The sequence below is a fragment of the Bubalus bubalis genome, chromosome 11 (genome assembly GCF_019923935.1).
Source record: "Bubalus bubalis isolate 160015118507 breed Murrah chromosome 11, NDDB_SH_1, whole genome shotgun sequence".
Taxonomy (NCBI): domain Eukaryota; kingdom Metazoa; phylum Chordata; class Mammalia; order Artiodactyla; family Bovidae; genus Bubalus; species Bubalus bubalis.
In genome coordinates this window covers 82,567,554-82,580,930 of record NC_059167.1, presented here as the reverse complement: position 1 = coordinate 82,580,930, position 13,377 = coordinate 82,567,554, and the positions used below count along the sequence as shown (strand labels likewise).

Below are 13,377 nucleotides of genomic sequence, written 5' to 3'. Positions count from 1 at the left end.
TCCTTGCCTTTCCATTCCTAGAAGAGGTGTGGTTTTGACCAGAGGTTGTCTCAGGAACTAGGCACTATAACCCATTATCAGAGGATACTTAAGTGCAGGCACAAAATGGAAATGTTCTCAACTGAAGCTGCTCTGACTTTTACAAAGCATGTAAAGTTGTAAGTGTATTTTTGGTTAACACAATAATTTGGATATCATTAATAGCCTGGGCTGGGACCAGGGATCTTCGATACCCCACAAAGTGTCTTGTACAACAAAGAACTGTCCCTCTTTCTACACAACTTTCAAACGATATTCAAGATGAACACAGTCTGAGCCTAGAATCTAACTCTTTTCTAAATACACCACAAAGTATTCTTGCATGGTTTTCATTATCAATTTTCAGGGAATGAAGTTACTATGTAAAGTGAGGACGGCTGCTCTATGCTTAGTCACTCAGTCACGTCCAACTCTTTGCAACCACAAGGACTGTAGCCTGCCAGGTTCCTCTGTCCATGGAAAATTTCCAGGCCAGAATACAAGAGTGAGTCGCCATTTCCTACTCCAGGGGATCTTCCTGACTCAAAGATCAAACCTGTGTCTCTTGCATCTACTGCACTGGCAGGATTCTTTACCACTGCACCACCCGGGAAGTTTATCAAGGATTATAAGAAATTCAATATCGACCTTCCCTAGTAGAGGGGGATAATTCAGTGAAAAGGCTAGTCTGGTAACCATCATCTAAAAACGCATATTTTATGATATGATAAGAGTCATAACCAAGCCTGAAATAATCTGGCCCTTTTCACTAGAACTTTATTTTCCTCTTCACTTTGCTATGAAACTACAAGAGTTGTAGTTAGCATATTAAAAGTAAACAACTTAAAAGTACCAGCCTCATAATTCAAAGCTATCCCTACATGACTCGCTACAGTAAAGCATATTCCATATATTACTATCTTATCTCATAAAACCCCTACAGATTAAGTATTACACTAATTTTAAAAAGAAAAACCACAGGAACTTAAACAGAAGTAGAATCCAGAGCTACTGCCAAACTGAGCACCTTTTTCCATTCAACTACACTGTCCCAGAAGGCGATCTAATAGGTTTTATTTACATTTCACATTTATAACCGTGACAGATTATCAATTCACTAACCCAGTACTATGGTCTCCAACTCAGTTTAGGCATCAAATTTAAAATATACTAATGCTCAGATTATCAATTTACTTACCCAGTACTATGGTCTCCAACTCAGTTTAGGCATCAAATTTAAAATATACTAATGTTCTAGTTTCATAAAACCATGAATTATTTTTAATACTTTGTTAAACTACCTTAAATATATTTCAAATAAATATGTATAAGAATAGTTATGATGATCTTTATACTACTTAATACTTAATATCATTAACCCTGGAGTACACTGTTCAATTCTTACCATTCTTATAGCCACCTCATCCCAGTCCACAACAAAAGGACAGGAAGTAGATCTCTTATACTGAATGATACACAGCAAGACACCTCCAATCAAAAGACTTTATAATAAAGCTCATGAAACCATGATTTTTTCTTAGTACTGAAATTAAACTATGAAGAAATTACATCCCACATACACTTTCCCTGATTCTCTAAATCAGGTGGTTATAATTAAGCAAGTTAAAAATTATTCTGAACCCACTAAGAAGAAAAGGGTGTGGGCAGTCATATCTTCATTCATTTCTTTTCTTCTTCCAAGACAAGAAAGCAAATATGTTCCAAGACCCTAAGGAAAAACTGGAAAGGACAATCCTTGAACCAAGAGCCCCATCTTTATCATATACCCTCAAACAACAGTGTCCTAAATTTTAAAATACTCTAGCTAAGGAGGGGCTTCCCTGGTAGCTCAGCTGGTAAAGAATCTGCCAGCTGATTCTTGAATAGTTAATAGCAAAGTGAAGAGGAAAATAAAGTTCTAGTGAAAAGGGCCAGATTATTTCAGGTTTGGTTATGACTCTATCATATCATAAAATATGCATTTTTAGATGATTGTTACCAGACTAGCCTTTTCACTGAATTATCCCCCTCTACTAGGAAAGGTCGATGATTGAATTTCTTGAATGCAAGAGACCCCAGTTCCATTCCTGAGTCAGGAAGATCTGTGGGAGAAGGGATAGACTACCCACTCCAGTAATCTTGGGCTTCCCTGGTGGCTCAGCTGGTAAAGAATCCACCTGCAATGATGGAAAGCTGGGTTTGATCCCTGGGTTGGGAAGATCCCTGGAGAAGGGAAAGGCTACCCACTCCAGTATTCTGGCCTGGAGAATTTCATGGATTACATGTGTAGTCCATGGGGCCACAAAGAGTCAGACACTACTGAGTGACTTTCACTTTTCACTTAGGTAAGAAGAGAAAAGGGGGACTTCGGGGTGGGGGGGGAAGCCTGAGACCCTCACTTCACCTTAAAATAGCTTTAATTCTTAAAAGAATAAATGAAAAACTGTCAAATATAAGATAGCAGAATTGAAAAAATATATACAGAAATGTGATGTAACACTGGCTCAGAGGTTAAAGCATCTGCCTGGAATGCAGGAGACCGGGGTTCAATCCCTGGGTTGGGAAGATCCCCTGGAGAAGGAAATGGCAACCCACTCCAGCACTCTTGCCTGGAGAATCCCATGGAGGGAGGAGCCTGGTAGGCTACAGACCATAGGGTCGCAAAGAGTCGGACACGACTGAGCAACTTCACTTTCACTTTTCAAACTACATTTACTCATACAGAATTTGCGATGTAACATGATTTTGCTCATATTAAATCTACTTTTTAAAGGTTTCTTTGAATACACCATACAGGTCTTTCCTGTAGATCAATTGGTAAAGAATCTGCCTGCAATGCAGGAGACCCAGGTTTGATCTCTGGGTCGAGAAGATCCTCTGGAGAAGGGAAGAGCAATCTACTCCAGGATTATTGCCTGGAGAATTCCATGGACAGAGGAGCCTGGGGATCCTTACAGTCTGTGGAACTCCAAAGAGTTGGACACGACTGAGTGACTACACAAAAACTATCAAATTACAAGACTCTATTAAGTTCTAAATGGAAGGTAAAAATAGCAAAAAAGACGTTCTTCTAGGATTACCAGAGGTGCCAAATAAAAATTCCTCATTATTTTTCTGAAATTCAAATATAACTGGGCATCCCACATTTTGATCTGGCAACCCTACATTCTTTCAGATAATAAAAATGAGCTCCCATCTCCACCAAAGTATTGCAGCACGATCTCCACTCATAAAACAGGCTCAGGTTTCTATCACAGAAGTATTTTGACTGATAAAGCCTTAAGAATTAATCTGAAGTGCTCATTTCCTGATAAGCCTTTCTTAACAGCTAAAATGGACCTAATTTCTAAGAGCCAAAGGTTAAACTTTTACTAGGCTCCACCCAGTCTAATGAATGAACTCTTAAGAAGCTTATGTTTCTATGTGTTAAACAAACATTGGGAAAATTTCAGTGTCCATTTTTTATAACTAAAAGAAGTTGCTTATGAAGGTTATAATAAAGAGAATTCTGTTTAAACTTTTACCAGCAGGTCTTAAAAGCTACTTTAATGGATTCCAAAATTAATCTACTATTTTTCCTGAATCATAATCACAGAAATTTAGAGCTAGAAACAAACTAATTTTTGACCCTTAAAAACTTCTGGAAAGGGAATTCCCTGGCAGGCCAGGGGTTAGGACTCTGTATTTTCACCACAGAAGGCCTGGGTTCAATTCCAGGTGGAGGAGACAGTACCCCAAGCCAAAGGGCATAGCCAAAAAAAAAAAAACACCTTTCTGCAAAATCCATCTCATTGCCTATTCATTCCCATAGAGGTTTTTTCCTCCTACCGAGCTCCTAAACAAGTACTAGATATAACAAAAAGAGATATTCTATTTTATGAGGTCCTTATCAACCCGTTCTTTGCCCTACTTATAATGGCTCTGATTATGAGTGAGTGCAAATAACTCTATTCTGCTAGTTGCATTTAAATCATCTTCTTAATACTAAACCTATGCTTTTTCTTCCCAGTGGTCTAGGCCACTGCTCTTTGATACAGCCCATCCATCTTTGGAGACTACCTAATTCCCTTACTTCATTTACACTGCTACCTTGAAGGTATTAATAGATAATCACATCCCCCTAGTGCTCCCTTTTCCTAAATTTAGCTCCTTCATGTTTTTCTCCTGTCTTATGTTACCATCAGCATAGAACTATCTGCATCTTTTCCTAAATGTGGTTGGAATGTGTTGGTAATTATTTGGACTTCAATCCTAGTAAGAAAATAGAAACCATAATTTTGATACGTGATCACTATCTTATTTGTCTAAGAGTAATTCAATAACATTTCACTGCACGTTACTTGAAACCTCTTTATACTTGCTCTTTTCCAGGTAGCAGCCCTTTCTGGTTTGCATTAAAGCCATTTATTTCATCTTTCTTGATGAATTATTTGAGATTCAGGATTAATATAATTTCAATGCTGGAGCTGCTTAGCTATTTTTTTCCACATGGTCCACAATGGCTTCCAACCTGTTAAACTTATAAAATTGAAAAACCCTAATTTAAATTTCACATTTTCATTCAATCTATGGATTGAAAATTACTTCAAAAGTAGTTGCCAACACAGGACAAGACATCTTGCCTTTTTTTCCTTCAAGAAGCAGTGATATCTAAAGACAAGAAAATAAACTTGCTACTCTAGTATCTTACACATGAAAGGCAAATAATTCATTGATGGTTCTGCTTCCCTCTCCCTTCCTTCCCTTGGCCAGTGTTCAAGTTACTCTGTACTCACCAGAAATGTGCCTCAAACAACAGCACCAGAGTAAGCATTCAGCTCAGAATAAACAGCAGCGTTCCAGTCTTGTACTCAACCAATAACTCAAAGTTAGGGCTAGGGAATAATGACTATTAGCTCTAATTTAAAAGAAAGGACAACTAAACATACTGGAAAACTTGTGCTTTGATTATGATATTCAAATTATTATAGCCTTCCCTTTTCCGGAAATTCAAATGGGATTGAAGAAGCAATATTATATAAGTAATGGGTAATGTATTGTTAAACAATGCTGTATTCTCTTTACTAATAATAACTAATAACAGTACATGTTGATATTACAGATAAATGCCTTGTGAAAATCCTTATTATGTTTATAAAAATCATATTGCTCCATAGTACATGGTATATGTAAATAAAACAAATAAAACTACTCCGTACGTGACAATGCTCTGTCTTTCAAACATGAATCTCATAGCCTGTTAATGAATTATGAAATCAATTTAGAATGTAACAATAATTTCCTTTAAATATACTACAGAGTAAGGAAAGGTATTGTTTCACAAAACATTACATATTTCTACATATACTTAGTCACAAATAAAACCTATTTATCTAGGTCAAAAGTCTGAAAGTCTTTTGCTAAAGAGCTTTTATATTTTTAAAGTCATTACAGCGTGATTGTATACGAACCAAATTATTTCTACATTATGAACAAAAGCTAATCCTTAACTACATTTCAACACCTAGAAAATTTTAATTTGTAATGTTAGTTTTTCAGGTTATTTTTAAATTAATAAGCAGCAAGGATGTGGCTGATAACTACTGACACTAGATGATGATTATAAGGACGTTTATTAACATTATTCATTCTACTTTTTAAAGTTTGAAATTCTGACAAAAATGTACAAAAGAAAAAAGAGGAAATGGACCTAACCAATTTATAGTAAAATAATGAATAAATTCATAATCTGAAACTTTGACACTCTGTTTCTAAGGAATATCAATCTACAAACTTCCTCAGACTTAATTTAAGTAATGCTTGGGTTTACCCATTCAACTATAATGAACAGGTTTAAAGGTCTTTAAAAAATGCATAAGGGACAGGAGAAATTAATTCAAAAATAGAAAGCAAAGCTCCTCAAATGATAACATAAAAATACAATTAGTTAAGTGTGCTTCACTGTCTTTTCATTGCCTCTTCAGTAGCCAACCGCCCTTCAACCAACAGTGAAAACACAAAATATCTACCTACCAGGGAGTGATTTTCATTTCTTAATTGTTTCATTTACAGTGGCAATTTTCCCAGCAAGTTTAATATGCGATCTCTGTAACGTACACCATTCTGCCTTCCCTGAAACATAAACTACAAGTGTCATCTGAAACAGGTTTACAGGCAGTTGGATTTCAAAACAGTGGATGCCTCAAAGGCAGTTTTCCTTAATTTCAAAAAGTAAGTTTCTAAACTTCATTTAAACAAAGCATTCTCTCTCTAGGCCTTCTAAACTGTAAGCTTAATAGAACTGTGTGATTTTAGAACCAGAAGGGAATTTAGACATCACCTAGTCTAGTGGTTTACAAATACTATCATTAGCAAAAGAAGAATCAATGACATAATTTATATATGCAAGCACACTCCTTTTTTAAAAAATGTACCTAATGCATATGAAACTTTTTGCCCTGTTAGTATTCTATCAGAAAGGACTTGACACTGTTTTGTATTTTATATTTAATCACCTCTAGAATATGAGTATACATTTGAAATTGATTAAAATTATTGGTACAATTTAGAACTTAATGTTTTCCAATAATAGTCTTACATAATATATAGAATCCTGACACCTTCAGAGTGACGTCAAATCATCTCATTCTGTTTTGCTGTCTGGTTAATTTGAAGCAATACTTAGGTGTAACAATGATATAAATCAAGACAAAGCAAAGAGAAGCGAAGCACATCCAAACTGACATCTGCAAAAAACCACTACCATACTGTAAGGTTTCAGTATGTGGAAAGAAGGTTAGTCTTAAAACATTCCATAATTGTTTTCAGAAATGCAAAAGAAAAAGGAACTTAATACAGCTTTAATGAAAAGGTAAGACTGGGTTTTTTAATTTGAAACACAACAGAAACAAGAAACAAAACAAAAAACCAGTAGATGTCTGAGGGACATCAAATAAATCTACAACTAACTTACTGTATGCAAATAATCTACTTAGGGGAACTCTTTAAACATTTAGTAAACCCCGTTTCCACACAGACCAATTAAAAGTTCTCAATGATAAGAAAAAAATAACCTCAAGTTAATTAGGTTTGACTAATAAACATCTGTCTTTGCTTATATACAAAAACACACAATAAAAACTTAGGCCTACTTTCAACTTTACACAGTAAACCTGAATTGTACAAATCTTGACTCTTGAATAAACTCTTGAAAAACAAAAAATTTACTTATGTATTCAACTTTTTTAATGTACACATCAATATCTCTGGAATAATGCTTTTACATAGGATCACTACAATATTTTACTTTAAATTCAGTAAGAAGTTTACTTTTCTATATATAAGCTTATAGAATGCAATAGTTTATTTTCAACTAGTTTTACTGGAGAGGTTTCCTGCCTTTACAAAGCTAATCCTTATCAACTAAAATTAGGAATTCAGGGGAAAAAAATCCATCAAAACCTCACAATTTAAAAATGCATTATCAAAAAAAAAAATGCATTATCTAAGGTGCTTAAAATTAAGCTCCATATCATCAATGGCATTTATAAAAATTCATGTAAAATGACAGTGTTTTGTTTAAAGAGGCAAACTGAAAGCAAGGCCAACTGTTCTCAGGAGATGATTTTTCATCATTACATATTTTAATTTTGATGTACGGATTCACTCCAGAGGACCCTGGTCTTTTCTAACAGATTCTATTTATCCAGATGCTCATCAAAGGAAGATTCATTTCTCATTCTTGCTTCCTGTTTCTTCCATTTACTAGAACTATAGCCTTTCTTCTGTCTTTTCTCTCAGAACTTCATTCTCTACCTCTGAGCCTGTCCAGAATGTGCTCACTGTAAAGAGACTGCCTCAGACACTTTTTCATAGAATTCTCTTTTCCAAAATTTCTTTGCAAAATTTTATTCAAGCTTTCATTGAACATCTCCTGTGTGATATCCCAATCATTCCTTATTTTTTTACGTGCTTCATTTGTACAGATATGAACACCTTATCTTCTTCCCAAATTGTCTTGTAAAAACAAAAACACCTTTACATAAACCCAGCAAAAATTTCAGATTTTAAATATGAAATATCTTAACTTTGAAAAAACAGCTCAAACTAAATAAATGAAAAACAATGTCCAAACTGCCAGAGCACTTTTCTACTCATATCTGGTTATCTTTGCAGACCCGTTAAATATTTATTTTTATTTTAAAAATATGAATAAAGACAACACAATGACATTTTGCCTTTTACTAATGTCTAAATGTATACTCCACAAGATAAAATGTTTCCCATCAAAATTGTATTAATGAGAAAAATCAAGGAATTACTTTAAGACAAAGCAGTCTAATTTTTCATGAGGATTTGCATAACTCACACAAAACCAGACCTGTAATGAACTTCAATCTTAATTTACGCCAAATGTTTGGACTGTGGAGCACATTTACACATAAAGGCTTTTATTTTGTTGTTTTGAACCATGGTATACTAACAGGGTAAGCTCTGTTATGTCAGGCAACACAAAAACCTAACTGCATCTCTTTTCTAATTTGAATCCAGGAACTCTTAAAAGCAAAGACTAACAGCCCAGAAACAGAGCCTGATGCTGTAACATGGCCTTTCCACCCTGGTCCCCTGACCAATTTCTCGTGCCTGGATGCTTCATTACATCAGTAGTGACACTGTTGTCAGTTGCATGAGGGTCTGGAGGCTTATGATCTCCTTAGGAAATGCTAATGAATTTCAAGGCAAACAATTTCTTCTGGTCATTTAAAATCTTTTTTTGGACTTATTACATTAAGATTTGTTGCTTGGTATCTGGCATGTCATTTGTGCCACAGCTACCATAGATACCATGTCTTCCATTGCTCATTTTAGTTCACCCAAAGGAGAGATGCACAATCAACAGCAAATGTCTAAAAACATACTCAAGGAGAGAAAACTGCCAAACCACTGAAGCAAACAGCACTTGACAGAAAAGAAAAAGATTCATGAATCATCTCATGCAAATACTGGCATTTTTACACAATGTTCACAACTATCTAGTATCATCCACGCAAAATGGTTTCTTAAAATTTAGATCATTAATAATAAAATTCATTAGATTCATTTTCTCCCACTAAACAGTGTTATCTATTTTTATATTTTCAACATGAATATATTACATTTTCACACTTCACATGCACTCATCAGCTAACACCTCCAACACTTCACTGTGGTCCAGGCACTACATTCTATTTCTCTTTTTCACAAGATATTTAGTTCACTGAAACAAAACAAAAACATGAAATCTCCCAGACAATGAAATGGAAATATGAACTTCCTCACCAGAATCTACAAATGCAGACGCAACACAGCTGGTCACTTTTCTAAAAAAGTTACATAAGCAAAAAGCACAAATCTGGGGCCATCAAATGCCCTATTTAACTTTATTCAAGATGACAGTGAGCAGCATTAACCAAGCTCAATATACACACAAAGAAAAATAAGTAATGAATAATGGCATTTCTAAAGGATAACAATAGTAAATAACTAACATTTACTCACTATAGTAAGCAAACAGTACATATAGTACTGTTATGCTACACTTAGTACATATAGTACTGTTATGCTACATATAGTAATGTAGCATATGTTACATATAGTAACATATGTTACATATAGTAAAAAGTGTTACGGATAGTAAAAATTTACTCCCCAAAACTCATTATATGCCAGGCAGAAATCTAAGTGCTTTAAGACTGTTTCATTTAATTCTCACATCATCCCTAGGGGACTGCATTATTATAAACCCCATTTTACAGATGATAAAACTGAGACTTGGAAGTAGTAAGCTTATTACTCAAGGTCACTCAGTCCAAGAGATGGGACTCAAATCCAGGTCTATCAGGGTCCAAAGTCTGTGCTCTTGACCATCATATATTACTGTCTGGTTTACACTAAACTCAATTTTAATTTCAGCCTAAAGCTTTCAAAGTCTTACCAGGAAGTTTATTTTTTAGGTCAGGTTTCTTCCTTTAAAATGACACCTTAAATAAGCATTTTACTTGAAACTATGATCCTACAAGTCTATATATCTGGTTGGGAAACAAATTCTACCTGAATGAAAAGCCCTGAATCTCTCTGGTAATGGATCACAGCTAGAGGAGACCTTAAGGGTCTTCTAATTCAAATTCTTCACTTTAGGAATAATGCAACAGACCTTTTGAAAAGCATCTATACTCAATCTAAACTATCACATACTTAAACCAGAAATACTTCGAGGTTTGGGGAGGTTTCTTTTTTAAAGTCATCATTTTAAATAGATAATCCAACTTTTCAAGATCATCTAGAACACAGTATCCACTTCTGAAACACTATAAGAAAATACAAACCCCAAGACATGAGGTCAGACTACTGAAGAGCTATTACCAATAGAAAACTTTAATCTTACCGACATGCTATAAAAAGGCATCCTTGCCTATATGGACTCAAACTCAAAAAACAGCCTTTTTTTCTTGCATTAAATTTACATTCATTTGGGTCAACTACAAGCTCAGCTTCACTTCACCAGTCACGTGACTGAATTCAAGCTCATTTCAAGGAAAAGGCTGCACTATGCTGTATTTAGAACACATTACTGAGAATAGCCAGATGAGTCTTCACAAGCCTATGCAAAAGCCTTGCTTTAGTTGCTAAGAAACTACAATTTCACTGTATTATAAATTTTCTAAGAAGCTGTGTGCCAGCACAAAGATTAAACATGTTAAGATCAAAAATCTCTCACCTATTGTGCCTAATGAAACCTTTTCCCACAAGAATAGCTGAAATTATTGGTAACAGACTAAAAACTGATAAGACAAATCAGACTAACTCTACCTTGCATTCCACAGTGGCCTCATGCTTTGAAGTGTAAAATACCCAATATGCTTCACATATCCAATGCTAGAAATAGAAAAGTGTTTCCTTCCTGACCCCTGCAGTGATCATTCGAAGCCATGAAGCATACATAAGATTTTATTTATATGATTTGGTACAACAAACACTTACATTTAACTGATGCTTTTTCGACCTTGACTGATATATTTTCATTGTAATCTTCCGCATTTTAAGCATGCATTCTCCTGAGAATGCTTAACTCAATTAGCTTTATCATTGATTTTATTTTTTTATGAATGCCATTTTAATTTCAGCTATTCCAACAAGAGTAATTTTAAACTATTCTAGCATAACAAAGAAACGCCAAAGAATTAGCAAAAAGAATTTACAGTTCACTCTCCAGTAAAGTCACGAATGAGTTCAACCTCACAATTTTTTTCCTAGAAAAGTATTTTTGAAATCTCTTAAAGGCCGTCTCCACAAGAGCAGAAACTGGTTCACAATACTTCTCATCTCTAAAAGATAGATTCAGCAGCTGAATTTTAACACATATCTTTAACAATCAGAATCTTTTTTGTCTAGATCCCCCATCACCATGCTTCCCCACCATATCTCCATCTTCTCTCAAGGATTTCAGTTCAAAACCCAGTTCAGTTATCTTCAGTTCAATCATCTCCTTTCCACTGTACCCTGAACACATCCCAGGGACTACTTTTATGTTCCTCAGAAATAATGTCTCTTCTGTTTTTGAAACTTTTCGATCTTAAAAACACACTTCCCTCCATCTCCCTCTCTCCAGCGCCTGCCCTCAATCCCACCACTGCAGTTTCAGCTGTGTGAAAGGCCCAACCAATATCATACAGCACTTGCCAAAACTCAGCTCCTCCTTCCCCTAATATATCCTCCACACTGCAAACCAACATTACACCCCCGGCTTCCTGCATTTTACTCCCTTCCCTTATTTTCTGTCTTCCCCCACTTCCATTTCTATAGCCACGCACCCTTATTTCTCTAACAAATAATTCCCCCTACCTCAGTTTCAACCCTTTCTCCCCATCCTCTGCTCGTTTTTCCTCTCCTTATTTAGAAACTCCTTTTTGCTCTCCCAACCACTACCCTAGAATGCCCAACACTCCACCCTCCTTAGCAAACCCAGCCCTCTTCCCCCACTTCGTTTAGAGCTTCTGCTGCTCCTCTTTCCAGATCCCCTACTGCAGTCAACCCACTACCTCGGCTTTCCACCCACCTTCCCTCCACCTCCACAGCCAAGGCTCCCTGATTCCTTACCCTCTCCTTAGGGCTCTAGTACTCTGCTCAGTATTCTTCAGGACTCCCTTCCCCCAAAGTCTCTTATTTTTTTTTAAGGATGTCACCAGTCTTACAGGGCCCCAGAAGAACCTTGGACGACCCCAGCGCACGGGACCCCCGTTCATCTGTGGAGCCTGATACCACTCTCCGTCACTTTAACACAAATGTCGGTCTTGTGCAGCCTTCTTTAAACGCTGCCCCCCTTCCTCATCCGCCCCCGCTACTCCAGCTCCTCAAGTCGGCTTCTTCGGGGACCCCTCCCCGACTCGGAGCGACGAGCCCCAAGCTGTGGAGCCTCTAAATCAGCAACACCCCAAGCTCTTGTTGGACGCCCCCACCTCTCGGACAGGCGCCTCCAGTTCTCACACCCGCGCGCCTCTTCGAACTCAAGACCGGCATTTGGTCCTGTCGGGCCCGCAGCACCTCAGACTCCGACCAGCCCCCTTCCCCGGACTCCGCCACCTCCTCCGGCCCCGAAATGCCCTCTCCGGCCGCCACCATCCTTCAGCCCCCGCCCGGCCGGCCCCCGGCGCCCCGCTTACCGTTCTGAGCGGCGCCTGGCCCTGGGAGGAGGGAGCCAGAAACCAGCAACAGCGAGAGGGCCAGGGCACTGGGGAGCGACGAGCCCGACATCCTCCCTGCAGAAGACGGAACAGCGAATGGGCCGGGGCCGGAGCCGGGGCCGGGGAAGGGAGGGGAGGGAGGGAGGGGGCGGGCGAGTGCGCGAGGTAGAGAGCGAGGGAGGCAGCCGTGGCAGGGCTCCGTCCTTCCCCGTCCTCCTCCTACCGCCGCAGCGCCCAAGCCTCGCGAGACCTTCGCTCCAGGCCGTGGGCGGCTGAGGAGCGACAGCATCAAGGCTCGCGAGAAGAGGCAGGCTCAATCGATCCGCCCGCCCCTCGGACTCCGCGTCCCCGCCCCTGCAGGCGCTGATTGGCCTAGCGCGAGGTGGGTCACGTGCCAAGGGCGCTTCTGGCCACGTGACGGTTCGAGGCGGGGCTCCTCCGGCTGTCTTGGCCCTGGGGAACCGAGAAGTCTGTGTTCTGCTGATTCCTCTGTGAAGTCGGATCTCCCATAAATAAGAGGAAGCTTTGAGAATATATTTCCTACGCCCATCCTGCCTTTCATTAGTTGGAGCTCTTGCCTGCAAAATTTAATGCACCACCGGCTCTTTTAAGCCTTACTCTTATTGTTCCCTATCAAACTCCTATTATTTCTTCCTTCTGG

At 38.0% G+C, this 13,377-nt stretch overlaps 1 protein-coding gene across 2 annotated transcripts in view; it reads right to left on the bottom strand.

The window, feature by feature from the left end:
• The window catches only part of NPTN (neuroplastin), a 64,361-nt gene extending 51,400 nt beyond the window's left edge, over positions 1–12,961 (bottom strand). Inside the window, exon 1 of one of the 2 annotated variants that reach the window (XM_045162123.1) lies at positions 12,696–12,961. In XM_045162123.1, the coding sequence (XP_045018058.1) occupies positions 12,696–12,786 (91 nt within the window). In that variant the 5' untranslated portion in view covers positions 12,787–12,961. The remainder of the gene's footprint in view (positions 1–12,695) is intronic. The other variant, XM_045162122.1, reaches the window with a different exon arrangement.
• Positions 12,962–13,377: the final 416 nt, after the last annotated feature.